The sequence below is a fragment of the Leuresthes tenuis genome, unplaced genomic scaffold, assembly GCF_036924035.1.
Source record: "Leuresthes tenuis unplaced genomic scaffold, fLeuTen1.0.hap1 SCAF_20, whole genome shotgun sequence".
Taxonomy (NCBI): Eukaryota; Metazoa; Chordata; class Actinopteri; order Atheriniformes; family Atherinopsidae; genus Leuresthes; species Leuresthes tenuis.
The window spans coordinates 5,024,226-5,042,453 of NW_027325374.1; the positions used below are offsets into that span (position 1 = coordinate 5,024,226).

Here is an 18,228-nt window from a genome sequence, read left to right on the forward strand (position 1 = left end):
ACATTTAAAGGTACACGAATGTCTGTGAATATAAGAGAATACTGACTGTCAGAAACTTATCAGAGAACGTTCCAGCATGGAGTCAGCTGACTTTAATCTCTTAGAGCACTTTGGTGTAGAATTAAAGAGTAAAGTAGAACGCAAGCCCTGCAGCAAATAGCATGGGTGAAAAAATTGTCTGAAGAATGGAACAACTTCAGTGATTAGTTGGTTGGTATGAAAAAGAAAAAAATCTGAACCTGTGACTGTGTTTTTTAATGTGTGGCCTGGATATTTAACATAGTATATCTTGACGGTTAGACCGGATTTAAAAACTTAAGTGTGAAACAACTAGCATTTAAATGGTATTGCAAATTATACTTTATATTTACTATATTTACTATATTTACTAAAATCTGCTGTATATATTACATTAGCTGCTGTTAGCATAACACATCTTAATCTTAATCTGAAGTTGACCTGTGGGTAATTTCAACAAATATATAAATGTGTGTGTGTTTCTGCTTCATAAAATTGTCTCGGTTTAAGAATAATGCCTTTTATCATTAAAACAATATTTTGTGCCTACAAAACTCTTGCACAGGATGAGTAATTCAGGCAACCATGTACGCACATTTTTTTTGGCTTTAGCTGAGAAAGGTTTCACACATCTGGACTCCATCTCTTTGTGACTGACTGCAGGCATGAGACAGATTTTCTCTTTCCAGGAAAGAAAGCAAAGTAGATCCTCAACTATTATGTATTTTTGTGTGTGTCCAAGTGTTGAACTGTATTATGCAATCGATCAATATTCTAGTATGAGTGTCCACCTTGGTTTACTACAAGTGCATCTATTTCCAGACAAAATCTGGTTGTGTAAGTCTGAATTGATCGCACACCGCGTATTGAGGTCCTTTTGTTTCCTCCCACAGACTGACTAATACCATCCAGCGTAGTTACTAAGCGAAGGTTCGAGTGTGACTTGTTCTGATGGTTAATTGCATGTGTGCCACTGTGCATGTGTTGCTCTGCAGCTCTGGATGGAGACCGAGGAGAGTGACATGAGGAGCTGCCCTCTCTGCCAGCTGATTTTCCCCGTCGGTTACCCTGACGATGCCCTCATCAAGCACATTGACTCCCACCTGGAGAACAGCAAGATATGATCGTCCTGGCAACCAGCCCTCACACATCTGCTCTCACCTCTTATAGTTTATATAAGAGATTTGCAGATCTGGCCAAATGGAAAGTCGAAAGTAGGCAAACAGGCACCAGAATTAGGCTGTGAGCCAGTTAGCTTTCATAATATATAGGTAGGGATGCAAAATGGCGCAGGGGTTTGCTTTATTTTGGAGGGTTCTTAAACACAGGTCCGTCTTGGATTTGTAGGTCCACAAGCAGAGTCCTTTACTGATTGCCCTTAAGACAGACTGCCTGTGTAAGCACCAGCTCTGATTGCTGCTGTTTTGCTATGAGACTTGTGTGGTTTCAAGAAAGTTTCATTAATCTTTTTTTTTTCCCTTCACAGTGTAGTACACTTCATTTAGCAAAGCAAGCCAACTATGAGGCATGAGAGGCACTCTGGCAGGTTCAGGGGCTCTGCATGCCAAGAAGTTAGTTTCAGTTTTGATCACTAACTGATCAGGGAGATCCTAGGCCACTGTTTTCACCACTTCTGCTTTGAAATGTTCAATCTCATACACATACTGCAGTTTATTTTGTGGAGGATCCTGCACAGAGCGGCCCAGGGCAACGCCTTGAGGTTGTTTAATTGTAACAGTCTGACAGACACATGTTGGAAGGTGATTTGTGGTGAGGAAAAATAAGTTACCAGGACTGATTTTACAAAAGGACGATACAGTAAAACTGTCATTCGGGGTTTTTGATACCAGTTAACAATCACTTTTCTGAAACAAGGAAGTGTGTTTCGAGGGCAGTTAAGAAAGTATAAAACATTCCACTGTCACACCTTATCTTCTGACAAACAAATGAACAAGCTGGAGAATATGAACTTGTGTATGAACTGTTTTGACGATGCCCTGCAGGGCAGGGCTCTGAGGAAGATGTGTCTTCTCTTTAAGTGGAGGGTGAATTTATTCTTTATGCTTGCGGCCTGTTCAAAAAGTATCTTAGCACTTTAAGTTAGTATAGCCTATACAATGTAAAGTTTTCAGTCTCTATATACACCCATCAGCCACAATGTACAAACAACAACAGGTGAAGTGTATCACATTGATTGGGCACCTGTTAGTGGCATTGAATATTTTAGCAAGAAAACAGTCAGTTCTTGAAACTGATATTTTGGAAGCAGAAAAAAATCATCAGTTTGAGGATTTAAGCCAATTTAACAAAGATCACGTTGTGTTGGCTGGATCCGCACATCTCCAAAACAGCAGTTCCTTTGGGGAATGCAGTCACTCTTCAAGCATGGACAACCAGTGAACCAGCAACAGGTACACAAGCATCCAAGATTCACAGATGAATGTTACAGATCTCATTGTACAGAGGATCTATTGTTGCACAAATCCGTCAGAGAAACCATGTTGGCCCCTGTTCACAACTGAAAGTGCATACAGTGGGTGCATTTGTGTCAGAACTAGATCATGGAGCAAGAGAAAAGACGGTCTTGTCTCATGAATCCCAACGACTGGATAAGCCTCCTTTGATAACATGGAAACGAGATTTCAGCAGAATGCACCACAGGAAGCGGGTGGAGGAAGTGCGATGCTTTAGGAAACATTCAGCTTGGAAACTTTGGGACCTGGCATTCATGTGGATGCTATGTTGATGCTACATCACCTAACTAATCATTGTTGCAGACCATGTACTTCCCACAGCAACAGCAGAGGCCTCTCAGCAGGATAACATGCCCTGCAACAGTACAAATACTGTTCAGGAATGGATTGATGAGCATGACAATGAATTCAAGGTGTTGACTTGGCCTCCAGATTCCTTAGAATGAGCATCTGTGGAATGCTTGAAAAACAGCTCTGATCCACAGAGGCCACACCTTGCAACTTCCAGGACTCCAGCACAAGGGGTACGTACACGACATTAGGTACGTGCTTTAAATGCTGTGGCTGATTGGTGTATATTTTCCATGTGTTATAATTTACTATTTCTTTTGTCTCTGTAAGGCAAAAAATATGTATGAAGATATATTTTTGCAAATGTTTGCGCGCCACATGCCTCATGTTGGTGACAAGTTTCTCCCATGTGCTTTCACACAACTAAACACTGAGAGGTCGAGACCCTAAATCCCACTGAATGGGATACTTTTCTGTACAAAGACTTAAAATTATCAGCTGGGAATCTCCTCGGTCTTCCTAAAGATCTGACCTTCATCACAGTTTGATGTCAACAGCTGCCCAGACCTCCCAACAAAAAAACTTTGAAAAAAAAATGAAAATAAAAAAACACCACACACAGTTTGCTGCATGACATCAAGGCATCTAACCTGCTTTGAGAAAAAAGTGGCAGGCTTTTTAATGTAGTGTATTTCTATCTCCAAGATCTGATTTCAGAACAAATCATCTCCAGTCAACAAAGTTATCTTGGCAGGATTTAAGCAAAGACAATACTGTTCTTTTGATATGCGGGTTTGATTTTTATCACAAACTAATATTAATTTAGGATCTGCTTGTGGGATTTGAACTATTTTGATGAATAAAAGGAAAAAGAAACAATGTTACATTGATGTCAGCTAATCTGAGGTCTTCAGTTACATCTGCATTTTTAATGTAGGGGATGTCCCCACACAGTCATCTAGTCATTTAAACTGGTTTAAAGTTTAATAATTGATGCAATGCAGTAGATCTGAACATGCGAGGCAGTGATCGGGAGAGCAGAATAATGACAGATGTGTAGGTTTGGTTGAAATACTCTTGAATAAGTCACTGAGTCACTACAAGCTCTGGAGGTGTTGACCAAAGAAAGGTTTGACTATCTTGTGAAGGTTTAGAGAAACAAGAATTTTCCAATGAGGGTCATATCAGATCAAAGGACAACTCTGGTTTATTATCACTTAGAGCTAATTTTAGCAAGTATGGACACTAATTTTATGGTTCTGATTATAATACTTTGCTCATCTTACTGAGGTCTATTAAAACAGCAACATGTTTGAAAAGGACTTTAACTGAGATTTAGTACTATGCTATTGCTAGTGAGCTAACCAGTAGCATGTTAGCTTGGATGTTACAAGCACGACTTTACCATGACTACTCTATTTTTGCTAGATTGCAGTGATCCGTATTTTTTATTTCATACTGGGTACACTTCTATTGATTATACATTAATTGTTAAGGGAAACACCCCCCACCCCTCTCTCACACACACACACACACATACACATAGTGAGAAAGCTTGTTAGCTCATATGCTTAGCTTAGCTTGGCAACAGACTTAAAACAATTTCCATGAAAATCAAGTTTGTGTTGTAGTGTCTATATGGTGTTTTTGTCTGCTAGAAAACTTATTATGAGCTAAACAAAACAGTCATCAGCTTTCCCAGCCCACTCCCATTCTGATGATGTTAAATAATGCCACTTTGTCATGGCCCTTTCACATCGCTGAGAGAAAACTTTGTATTTCTGCACAAATTTAAATTCCTTAACCTAACAAAGTAGTTTTACATATTTTACATTTTGCATCTAAACAATCATCGGATATCATCTGGCCTACATATAATCAAGGATTCAGTGAAACAGTGAATGAAACCAAGTGTAAAGGGCAAGAAAAGGATGTGAAAAAGTATTATTCTCAAATGACTTTCTACCACCTCTTTCAGCTTAAAAGTTGTAAAATGTTGCTGGATGATCTCATATACAAAATGGCAAAATATACACATTGTGTTTTGTGCCAGTTCTTTACGTTTGTTTGCTTTCTTTTAATCTATGTCCTCACTTTCTCTGTATATTTATGCTGCCAGATTTACAATAGGCTAAAGGTTCTCTAAGGCACATATGCTGTGTCATTTGTCAGATAGCAATCAAGTCTGAAGTGATGACTGAAAAGTGACCTATTAGGAGTATATGTAAGCTGAATGTCACTTTCAAAGTATTTCAGGACAGCTTCTTTACTCTGATAAAGTCCTGAATTGATAAGCACAGTGCCGTCAGACGAAATCACCATCCTCATAAACACAACGGTATGTGTGAATTTGGCTTTATTTACCTCAACAATAAAGACTCATAGAGTAAGTTAGGAGCATCAAAATGTCTCAAATGTTTTCTCATACAACCTCCATAAGCACCACAGGGATAACAATGCTTGTGCAAGCAAGTAACCGGTGCTGCTATTGACATAGCGCAGTGGAAGCAAAGAGAGGTGTTTTGTCTTTGGTTTATAGCTTCTGAAAAGTAGCTAAGATGAGTCACACATTTGTCAAGTTAGCAACAGTGTTTATAGTTTGATATTTTGCTACAGCTTCTGTGTCAGATGTAGGAGGACACCCTGCGCATTTCAGAGATGGCCCAAGCTTTCGCAAAAAAACTGACACCTTGGATGTGAGGTACCAATGACAGTCCCTAAACATCAATTAAAAACACATTCATACATAACAAACCTTAGGACAAGCCTGGCAATTTGGGATTTGGTTTACACAAACCATTTCAAAGCATAAAGGACTATTTTGGTCAACTGTGACAAGTTTCTCAAATTTTTGTTTTTATTTGTAGAAGGGGGGGGGGGGGGTCATGTCATATTTCTTGTGAATTTGTAAGGTAACGTTTTCTCTTTACTGGAAATATTTTAGCAGTGACACAATTTTTGTTTTTTCCTAGTTGGACAGAAAAACATTCAAGTCACACAAAAGTAAGAGTTCAAAGTACGAGCTTAAAGTACCGATTTGCAGCTTTAGGTTGATGCTATTCACATCCAAAGTGAAAGAAAGGTTTATGAATTGCATTTATTTGATGTGTGAAAGCCGCTTGTACAGGTAACATTGTTTAACCTTCACACATTTAAATCTACAGTAAACGTGAACTCCATTCACTCTGAGTTCTTTGATGATATGAATGTTCACAGGTTGTGAATTGAGACACATGCGTTATCACCTTCTCTTTTGGGTGACTTGAGTACATCACAAGTTAAATCTGTGTCCATGTACTTTTACTCCTGTGAGACCAGCCCTGCGTTACTGATCATTATAGAACTGATTATTCAAAAAATAATCAAAAAATAATATTACTCATTCTTTGTCATATCTTTGAAATCTTTAGATAACACCTCTTTTCCTTTTTTTTTTTTTTTTTTTAAGAGTGGGTGGTGAAGAAAACAGCACTTACCACCTCTGTTAACCAATTTCCTGGGGGAAACCCTGAAAATTGTTCAGAATTTCACAAGAAAGAAAGTATAGTTCAAAGAAGTCCAACAAATATACACAAGTCTGGCACTCTTTCTATATCAGTGATAATTATCCTCATAAGTACTTTGTTTTGAATTGCCATTTGACCGCTGGGCTTATCATACTTGTGTCTTGGTGATTACACTGTTATTACAACTAGAAACAAATACTTAAAATAAACCAGAATTGTCCTTTAAAACCTGCATCCTGAGGTTTATGATGACTTCATAGCAGTACTTCTCAATTAAATTAAAGAGGGCTTTCATGACTCCCAAGTATTCTATACTGTATGTACAGTACGTTCTTGTATGACTATGTGTACAAATATTTAAAGTTGTGTACAGACAGATATTTTGCAAGTGTGTAAAGCTAATGTAACATGTACTTCACTATTCCACAACTTCAAATTGGAGTGTCTGTAAATCAATATATATATATATATAACCCCACCACACTAAATATGAAATATATGTGAGTTATACACAAGCACTATCCTTCACCTTTCCTCTTTTACTCACCATGTAGTGGTATGTCTTCTATTTAACTTATATCCAACCACATTCACAACCTGAAGATGAAAATGAATGTTTATCTGCAGGTTTTGGTCATTGTATAGTATTTTTTGATGCATTAAAAAAAAAAAAGATTTATGATCTATCACAACAAATTCAGTGTGCATAGTTGTCTGTCTTCATTGAAAATTATGTAATGTGGCATCAGGCTACTCTGTCAATATGAGAAGATTTAAACCATAATTAGTGCTTTTGATGAACTAGGATATAACTTGAATCGTTATATCTGATAGCAGCTAAGTTTCTTTTACACGGAGGGAAAAATAAATAATGAATAATATGTACTTTTTTTTCCTTCAGTCAGAGGGCCTATCTTACCTCTGAACCAAAGACAGCAAAATATTTCCTGTAGTTTGACAAACAGAGGACAAAGCTTGATATGTGTGCAAAGATGCTACATTGTGGTTAATGGTGCTGGCATGTTCACGACCACATCATACTGGCCGGCAGCTGCAATGCAGACTGATCTCAACCTGCATGAGCTCACAATATGACGCACATGGATGTTTACACTGCAGAGCATCTGCACATTCACAGACTGTGCCGAGGTCAGATGAGTACATTTAGAATCAAAGGTGCAGGTTTGATATTTCAATTTATTTATGTGTCCACCAACGGTTGCAGAATAGAAAGTCACAATCTGCCATCATCCCATCTGTTTTTCTTACTTTTTTGTGTCCCATAACAGCAAACTGACTATGTTTTACTCAGGAGATTAACAGAAGTAAAAACAGCATAAGAAAGGTCAGACCTGCCAATGTTAGATTAAAGGTTTTCTATTTCTTTTTCACTCATTTTCCCTCAGATATTCTCAGGAGACAAACTTCTTGGTCCAACAAAACACTACAGTGAAAAAACATTGTATTTTTCATTCTCATATAGCTCCACTCGCCTATAAGTTACCTATGTGAGTCAGGTTGTTTTTCCTGCTTAACCTCAAGCGCACACTGAAACCTCAGCACTAATGAATTCTCCACGACACTAATGAGAAGTAATATCTATGTGTACAACTAATGTGTGGTGAAAACATCACTGACATTTAAGGACTTTGTGAGCGTGATTAACAAAAAGAAATTGACCATGGAGGTACATAACAGTTGTCTCTTTTTCTTTCTCTGTCTGTAAATATTCTACTTAATAAACGGGAACTTGCACTGAAACAACATATGATGTGGCTTCTTTATGCCTCTCTGTGATGGTGTTGTCTCTTGGCTGCATTTCACATCCTGTTTGACTAGTATAATTTTAGAGCATGAGATGCACATACATCCTAACTTGAATTGTTGTAGTTCTGCTATCTAAAACCTAACCCTTTGATATATTTTAAAGTCTAAAGGAGAGTTTTACTTCATTTGATTAGCTTTTTAAAAACATAAATGTAATAATATCACTTAGAAAGTTCTCACTGCATTACAATATATTTGATCTATTTATCAGCTGCTTGAAAGTTGCCATTTTTCTTGCATAAGTGTATGTGGACAATAAATCTTGACACAGGGAGACAGGCATGAGCTGCATTTTAATACTTCAAAATGCTACAAAAACTACACTAAATGAAAAAAAAAATCATTTCAAACAAATAATTTGCATGTAAAGTCATTTTAGCCGTGCAGGCCTGATGCATCTCAGTTTTGGCGTGACACGCTTACGGGGAATATATATCTAAAATAGGCGTGACAACAAATTCAATGTGGCCTTTGCATACACAAAAAAGGCAGAAAGCCACAGACCCATACAAAGAGGCAGTGGTGGTCACGTGTCTGTGTGCTGCTGTGACTCCAGGAACCAGCAGAGTTGAGTAGAAATCATATTGTTAGTTTCAGTCAGGCCTGAAGCTGCAGCTGAGAGAGCCCCACTGTGAAAACTTCACCTTTCACACAGCAGAATTGGATCAGTGTCAACAAAGAGACAGACTTGAAGAGACCCTAACAGCTGTCACTGATTAGTCAGATAACAACTAAATCCCTTCACGTTTCATTTGAGTCTATGTGACACATCCATCGAGTGTTTTTTCTTCTGAAAATCAACTCTGTTCAAGGTGATAGTCCATTATAAAGGTCTTGTTTAATGCTTTTCACTTTCAAAAGACATAATCCTGCAGTTCATGAAAATTAAGAAATTATGTATCAAAAGATACAGACCTTGAGATTGCTTAACTTTTTATTTCCTTGAGTCTCCTTTTCTAGGTCTGGCTGTATGTGTTATGAAAACACACCCTACACCATTGCTCAAAGGACATCGGTGCAACTTGTCTCATTGTAATAAGACTCTACAACTTACAACATTTGATTGAGAAGAGAGCAAGAATGTAAATCTTCCCTGGAGCTTTCAAATGCCACTTTTTAGAATGGAGCATGAGGGTCACTGAAAAATAAAATAAAGTTGAAATTCTATTTCTGGAATAAAGTTAGAATGCAGGAATAAACTATATCAAGTCAAGCAGGATGCATGAGGACGTGTATACTTTAGCAACTGTATACCAGCCGCCAACATTTGCACATCCACAGAATGTGGAAGTAAGTTTATGAAGTGGTGCAGCTGTAAGCTGAGAGTAAAACCATTTCTGGCAATGCCATATGGCTTCAGCTCATTGTAAGAAATCCATTTGCCATAGTGTGTAGGCACCTTTGTTATGGTAAGGCTTGTGACACCCCGCTACCACCAGCGCTCCACACCTTCAAGATCAAACAATCTGACTTACTGAATCTGGGGATACAACATATCCTCTCTGTATTGCATGCAGGTGCAATCTTTTGCATCTGTCCATTACAAGCTGTTTCACCTTCCAGGAATACAGCCACATCTTCCAAGTTTGTGTGGTTTGTTTTTCTGAAAACACATGTTTTATGTCCCAATGACTTATCAAAACTAAGATCTGTTACCACACTTATGTGCTTAAAGAGAAAGATATTATTTGTCAGTGTCAACGGTCCATCTACACAAGGCATTTTGTACACATTTGGTAGATCTGTGCACTACTGCTGTTTTGATTTAATCTCATTGATTCAAGTCTAATCTTAAATGTTGAGTTTACTGAATATGCCAACTTTATACTCTTTATTTCGACTTTATTTTCAACATAGCATTTCTTCTCTTAATATTCATGCGGCCCTTATACTCCAATGTGCACTTTTGTCTTGTTATAAGCAGACCTTTTGTGTTTCAGCATTGACCTCTGTGTCTTTTATCCAAAGAGCTTAAACTTGTTTAGTTTGGCCTCACAGTTCTGGAACTGTTTCAGTCTCAGTTTAAGAATGGCATTCAGGTGGAAGTTCAGACATTTAACAAATGGTGTAAGAAGCTAAGTAAACATTCATTACAGAATTAAACTTTCCTTACCTGAAAATTACAAAAAAACAAAGTTGGTTTATTTAACAGGAGATGATTTTTAACCATTCTCGGGGAAAATAGCCGCAACTCTTCATGCACATTTTTGTAAAGCAGATGTTTTTGCAGCTACAATTCAGCAGATCACAATTTCGAAGGCTGTTTTTTTCTCTCTTTCGGTCTGTGTGTGTGCGTATGTGAGTGTGTGTGTGTAAGTTGCACATAAAGCATGTCAGCCATCAACATTTTAAAATAGATCAATCAATTTACTGGAAGTGCTTCTGACTAAAAAACATCAACACATAAAACAGCGAAAAATTATGTTACATGAGGCCAAGTCCGTTTTGTTTACCATAAGTTATTTCCTGCATCCTTCTTACAATGCTTGTTTCCTACATGTTTAGCTCTGTGCCACTAACCTCAATACTTAGAGTACCTCAGGAAAAAGAAAAGTGCACCCACCCATCCGGGCCTCGAAACCACAAACTTATATGAGAAGTTAAAGAAGCAGCACAAGCCTGCTGTCAGAAGTAACAGAACCCACATAAACTCAGTCAATAGGTTATGAAAAGCAGCACTTTCTGCTCACCCATCAAAAACAACAAGCTTTTGTGCTGACACAAACTCCCAATCATAGTTCAAGTTAGAGTCATTCCACACCTGCCTGCAAACTTCTGTCTTGAATTAACACACATGAAAGCCCACAGACATGCAATTCTTAGAAGTCAGGGTTTCTTTGCTAATTTCTCTATTTCCAATAATCCCTCTAGCACTTTGCTTTTAGCAAAGGTGCTTCTACTTAATCAGTTGTGATTAATTTTACTTAAAATTATGCATACCGAGTTTGAATTTTATTCTATTGCACGTTGTGAATATACAGTCAGGGACAATATGTGAAAAAGTGAGTCACCTTTACCGATTTTATAGGAACAAATGGGATTAGTAGCAGTCAGGTGCGGCTAATCACATGCACTTGATAATCAGTGAGTGCGAGTACCTCTAGAAAAGAAGAAATTTTGCCACTTTGCTGCTCTCAGCATTCAGGTGTGTGTTAACACAATGCCAAGGACGAAAGACATCCACAAAGATCTTACAGAAGAATTCTACAGAGAGAAAGATTATTCACAAGTGGAAAACATCCAAGACTGTCAATCTTCCCAGGGGTGGACGTCCCAGAAAGTTCACCCCAAAGTCAGTCCGTGCAATGCTCAGAGAAACTGGAAAAAACTCAGGCCTCAGTTAGCATGTTAAAGGTTAAAGTTAAATCTACAACAGAATGTGTGAAAAAGAAAAGAATCAAGGTGTTGCAATGGTCCAGTCAGAGTCCAGACCTCAGCCTGACTGAAATGCTGTGGTGGGACCTTAAAAGAGCTGTGCAGAAACCAATGCTGCAAACCTCAATGAGCTGAAGCAGCGCTGGAGAGAAGAGTGGGCCAAGATTCCTCCACAACCATGTGAGAGACTGATAACATCACACAGAAAACCATCACTTCATCTTATTGCTGCTAAAGATGGTTCTACAAGCTGTTGAATCATGGGGTGGACTTAGTTTTTCAGATATTGCTTCTGCATTTTCTCTGATCTGAGATCAGGGTTTTGGTTTTAAAACCTGACAAAGACCAGATGATCTTTCTGATCCTGATAAGTAAAACGTTCTACTTTCTTCCATGACTATGATTTCCATTCATGTTAAGTGTTTAAACACACTGCAAAACTAATTAATCTGTTGGCACATCAAATATTATCAGTGTAAAACAAGTGTGTAAAACCTTTTCTTATTTACATGAATAATTTAGAATGTAAATGAGTGAGAATGAGAGCACAACTAATCCTTTTTTAAAGTTTAACAAAAAACCCTCTGAGGTAAACATTCCTGCACTTTTAACACTTCAGTGTATTAATAATGATAAACTACTTTAACACCTATAAAAATTGCTCCTCTCTTCGGAAGAATCAAGTCTCTTTGTTCTAAAAGCAGTGATCGTGTTCTTTGTGAGTGAACTTTTTATTTTTAAATGGAACAATTTGGATTTTTTTTGCCACATATTCCAGAGAAGCACTGAAACAGATAGCAACTGTGAAGTTCGGTGGAAGCAGAAAGACAGGAAACAATGTGGTTTCTCAGGGGTCTTTTGTTGTATTTTGAGAGCAGCAACACGAATGAGTGAGGCTTGAAAAATTATTTGTAACAATAACAATCCTCACCATTACTGTGCGTAAACATTACTGTCTTTACATTTTGACTCAAAACAGCCTTTCTTACAGATTTTCTTGTAATCTTTTGAAGTGGTCTGGAGCAATTGTTCTCCAGACTTGGACTTGCTGCCTTTTCAGTTATTTTCTGTCCAGTTCTTACCTGACCATTTTCTTATATATATATTTATATTCTTTTATATTTTTTGTTTGTTAAGCCACTTAAATCGGACCTAAGAATCATTTAAGCATAAAAGAAGCACCTAAACCAAGGGAGAAACTAGTTTTGTGCCTACACATAAAAGACAACTTAGCAAAGAACCAATTTTAAATAATATCTTTAGGCACTTTGTTACTAGCAGCCTGTCACAAAGACACATCATTTGTTCCCATTTATTTTGTTGCATCTATGAAAAACACAGTTTGACAGACAGAAAATAGGATTTCTGCAGCAACAAGGTGATTCCCAAAGAGCTATTAGCTGAAAACTTGGCATATCTCAGCATGGTGTGCAGTGTGTCCTTAAAACATTTGAGGAAACTGGACAAGTGGAGGACAAAAGAAGAAGTGTCAGGCCTAAAAAACTATCTACAGCAGATGAACAGAATCTGAAAGTGATGTCCTTAAGAAAGAGGAAAAAATCCAGCAAAGACCTGACAGGACCTGAGAGATGCATCTGGACCTTCAGCTGATCCATCTACTGTTGGCCCAAGCCTCATCAGAAATGGTCTCCATGGAAGGGTGGCTGTCAAGAAGCCGTTCTTAAGGAAGGGAAACAGGGAGAAAAGGCTGAGCTGTGCCAAATGACACAAGAAGTGGACTGAAAATCAGTGGCAACAGGTCTTATGGAGGGATGAATCCTCCCCAGAGCCCGGACCTCAACATTATTGAAGCAGTGTGGGATCATCTGACAGAGAACGGAACAAAAGGCAGCCCACATCCAAAGAAGAGCTTTGGGATGTCCTTCAAGAAGCCTGGAGAACTAGGTGAATTCTACTAACTGTTTTTTCCTTCTATAAATGCATTAAAACACCCGTTTTGTCGCAAATTTATAAAGAGATGAGAAATGACTCAAGCTTTTTGCAAAGTATTGTACATTAATACAAACTAACAGAACTTAACATTATTGCAGACTCTGTCAAATGTCAACATCTGCATGAGCATCAGCAGCTAAAGAGCTTTAAGCAACTCACAGTGGCTACATTCATTTTATGACTCTGGGTCGCAGTTGTAATTCAAAACACTTGAGTCATATATGAGTCAAATATACTGAGAGTCACTCAGTTTCCCTTAGCTTCTTTTCAAAACGTTTACAATCTTAGCCCATGTCTCTGTTAGTTTTTAGGATAGACAAAGACTTCTAAAGACAAAACCCATTTATGATCATGTTTCACTTTCTGTCCAAATCAAATAGTTAAAATCCTTGAGTATTTAAAGGTCTCACATAAGATGTGAGTCAAAAGCAAATCATCTGCAGTGAGGCTGAGTGCCGCGAGCAGTGTGTTCACTCGTTTGAGGGACTAGAAAAGCATTTTCCATGTTATATTTTGCTTCCAAGTGGGAAGTGTGGCACCAGCCCACTAGGTGGCCACATAAACCACAGAACTTTCCCCCTCTTTATGCCACTCCTTAACAGACTGGAGTCGTCTAATATTTACATATTGTTCATCTTGATATCGACAGTCATACAAAATAAAGGCAGTTTTTTTATACAGGTCTTTATGGTAATAAAATGCATAAACCAATCAGTGGGTTCTGCCTTTACTGGATTTTGATTAAGATTTTTTCCTTTTTTATATAAATTCATGTTTAAACAAATTAAGTGCAAATATAAATTATTACTTTTATCAAAGTTAAAAATTATATAAAATCATTTTCTGAGCAACAATATCATCAGTGTCTGCACTGTGTGAAGTTTCTTGAGTTTTCTTACTTTCAGTAATATTCTTAATGAGTCAAAATGTCCTAAATGTAGTCTAGATGTTCTTACATCATTAAAGATTAGAGAAAAAATATCAATAATAAGCAACTGCATCTATATGCAACATAAAAAGTCCTTATTGTTCAAAATTGTCTTGATTTTTTAGAACAATCTGACTTTTGGAGAAGAGATCCTTGGTGATGTCCCACAGTCCACAGAAAGCTCTCTTGTTATACATAACTGTCCAACATTGTCTTCAAATTCCCAAATATGTCTTAACTTCCTGAATAAAGGAGAGGCTTGTCTTCTAAAACTATAGAATTGGTAACACTGAGAAAGTGTCCTCACATTCTGAAAATACAGTGACCTGTCATGTGTACACATATTAGACTTTGTAAATCCACCCCATTATCCAACAGCTCGTAGAAGCACCTTTAGCAGCAGTAAAATGTACAATGTTATGAATATCTCACATGGTTGTGGAGGAATCTTGACCCACTCTTCTTTCCAGTGTTGCTTCAGCTCATTGAAGTTTGCAGCACTGGTTCATGCACAATTCTCTTAAGGTCCCAGCACAGCATTTCAGTCAGGCTGAGGTCTGGACTCTGACTGGACCATTGCAACACCTTGATTCTTTTCTTTTTCACACATTCTGCTGTAGATCTGCTGCTGTGTTTGGGATCATTGTCCTGTTGATGAGCCAGTTTCAGCCCAGCTTTAGCTGTCGGACAGATGGCCTCACATCTGACTCTAGAATACTTTGGTATCCAGAGGAGTTCATGGTGAACTCAATGACTGCAAGGTGCCCAGGTCCTGTGGCTGCAGAACCAGCCCAGATCATCAGCCCTCCACCACCGTGCTTGACAGCTGGTATGAGGTGTTTGTGCTGATATGCTGTGTTTGGTTTCCTCCAAACGTGCTGCTGTGCATTATGACCAAACATCTCCACTTTGCTCTGGTCTGTCCAAAGGACATTGTTCCAGAAGTCTTGTGCTTTGTTCAGATGCAGCTTTGCAAACCTAAGCTGTGCTGCCATGTTCTTTTTAGAGAGAAGAGGCTTTCTCCTGCAGCCCTTCCAAATAAGCCATACTTGTTCAGTCTTTTTCTAACTGTGCTGTCATGACCTTTAACCTTTAACATGCTAACTGAGGCCTGTACAGTCTGAGATGTAGCTCTTGGCTTTTTCACCTTGGGGTGAACTTGCTGGGACGTCCACTCCTGGGAAGATTGACAGCTGTCCTGAATGTTTTCCACTTGTGAATAATCTTTCTCTCTGTAGAATGATGGACTCCAGACAGTTTAGAAATGGCCTTATAACCCTTCCCAGGTTGATGGACAGCAACAATTGCTTCTCTGAGATCATTGCTGATGTCTTTCCTCCGTGGCATCGTGTTAACACACCTGAATGCTGCAGAGCAGCAAACTGATCAAATTTCTACTTTTATAGATGATCAATAATCAGTGCAGCACCTGCATGTTTCTTATCTTCTTAATTCCAATGAAAGCAGTCAGGAAGGATTTTCACAATGATTATGCATTTTGGCTTAGTTTTTTTAATCAAATTGATAATGTCATGGTATTATATGTCAAGGGTTACTGTTCCTTTGTATTTACCTCACTTTAGGACCTGCTGTCGACCAGTCAACCTTTTTTATGATGTCCATTTAAAACAGAGTTGAAGAGAGCTTCTTTTTTGCACGACTGTATGTCAAAACTGTGCTAACTAAGCAATGCCTCTTCACCGTCCCCACTAACCTGGTTAAATTTAATCACAGTTATATCACTACATGCATGCTGAGCCAACTTTTTTTTAAAAACACCTTGAAATTCAACTTCCATAGAAGATGAATCTGAAAACAAGTATTTCAATGTTTCAAGGACCCCAGCTTTCAGTCTTCCACAGCTGTAGTCATGTAAATGTGTTGAAGTCATTTTGTCAATGTGGATTTAATCTTAAATGAGCTATTTTATTGACTCAGTCAGTAATGCATCTGTTAATGTGTGCCATTGAGTTGTTAACGTCACTACTTTGATGCAGTTTTGTAACGGACACACACATATAGGTGAGTTTGACTGAAATGAAGCAGAGAAGCGGTGGAGCGTAAAAATATTTGTTGTATTTTCAGATTTTCAAGGAGAGTAAACTCACTGATTCAAATGTTACACAGTGCAATAACCACTGCATAGATTGTTTTGACCTTTTCCTCTCTGTGACCGAACTATCAGCAGTGATACAGCTGATCGGACATAGATTCACCACCTGCTGTTCAAGTTGGAATCAGTGCCGGTGTCCCACATGACCCACCGACAACATGTTGATTATGTTGGCTGGCAGAAAACAGGGCAAAGATCGAAACCCTCTGTGCAGTAGCTGAGTGAGTAGACGCAAAAGCTAAGAAACACACACAATCTGAAGCCACACGAAAACACTTGCAGTGTAGTAAATTCATGCATGGAGACAAAGTCACATCGACACAGACAGATATCCATGCATCTGCACGCAGATACAGCACAAACACACACTTACACGCTCCAACACTTCACCAATCTGCACGGGCAGAGGCACAGCTAGTGTCGGCATGAGGCGGTGAACTGCGTTTGAACCGCTGACCTCTGTAACTCACCCATATTGATGGCAGGCAGCGCACTCGTTCACAACACAGCGCTTCAGCAAGCATGGTGTGGCCCCAGGGACTGCAGGCGTCAGTGCGGGCAGGGTGGAGGATGGGATGGATGGATGGAAAAATATTGCCAGTCAAGTTTATTTGTTAAGGTGTTGTGGTGGAATCACGAAGAGACAGACTGAAGAGGGAAGATGTTAAGCCCGGCAGATATATTTACTGAATGGTGCGAAAGAGATAACACGCTAGTTTGTGTCTAATTGTTTTGCACTTTATCATCTGATAAGACTGCTATGATTAACTGTCCACTGGCCTAACTCTCCAAATGTATATTTAGCCTGTATCCTGTATCTGTATCCATTTTCTTCTTCTCATAAAAGCATTAAAAAGGTCCAACACTGATGTTGGGTAGAAAAGTCACACTCTGCCAAAGAATTAATGATCACAGACATTAAGATCTGGCCTGTAATAAAGGTCCCTGATGTTTATATATTCCTCAATTTACTAAGCAAACCCTAAAAGCACAAAAATCTGTGTACCTGCTCATGCTTCGGAGGTACTTGAAATGAAGGTTCCTATTACTCCAGATATTCTGGATATTAAAACATCTTTTCATTTCATGTAAATTTGTGAGAATGGATGAAATTCTAGAGTGTATTTTACCACGCAGTCCATGTTATATGTGACCACAGTTGTGAGATAATTCTAATGTTTTCAGGGCTGAGGATGAAGATTACAAAGGTGGGTTACGGGTGTGATTTAACCATCCATCAAAAATGCCAATGATACACTTAATTCTAATATACCTGGAGTAAACATTAAATGTTAAGTCACTTTCTGTAAAAATGTCACATGCAGAATTAACTTTTTATTTTTCCTTTAATGTTGCCACGACACTCTCACCGTTATCTACAAAGCTGACCAAATGGAGCATTTTTACGTGTTTATTTCCACCAAATACAAAGACTTTTGATGCAGCTTCAGAACTGTAAATCAGAGATGCTTATCATGCTCATCATGTCTGCAGTTTGTCATAAAACTCTAAGAAATCTAAGATACCAGACACAAAGTATTCACTGTCGATCCACATGTCTCTGAAAGGTCTAAATTCACTGGGCTCTTTTCTATTTACACTTTAGAGTTTAGTAAAGAGAAAAACATTTCTGACAAACTGTTGGTACAGAGCTCAGTGTCACAGCAGGATGGTGTGACTTGAGATATATATGAAAAACTTGATTTATTCAGATACAAGACAAAAGGCACAGCTGAGCCGGAT

At 38.4% G+C, this 18,228-nt stretch overlaps 2 protein-coding genes across 2 annotated transcripts in view; both read left to right on the forward strand.

The window, feature by feature from the left end:
- LOC140278687 (TANK-binding kinase 1-binding protein 1-like) overlaps positions 1 to 7,002 on the forward strand; it is a 71,117-nt gene extending 64,115 nt beyond the window's left edge. Inside the window, exon 10 of the mRNA XM_072373757.1 lies at positions 1,014 to 7,002. Within this exon, the coding sequence (XP_072229858.1) occupies positions 1,014 to 1,142 (129 nt within the window). The 3' untranslated portion in view covers positions 1,143 to 7,002. The remainder of the gene's footprint in view (positions 1 to 1,013) is intronic.
- The window catches only part of tbx21 (T-box transcription factor 21), a 477,598-nt gene that overhangs the window by 398,291 nt on the left and 61,079 nt on the right, over positions 1 to 18,228 (forward strand). The window lies entirely within an intron of this gene.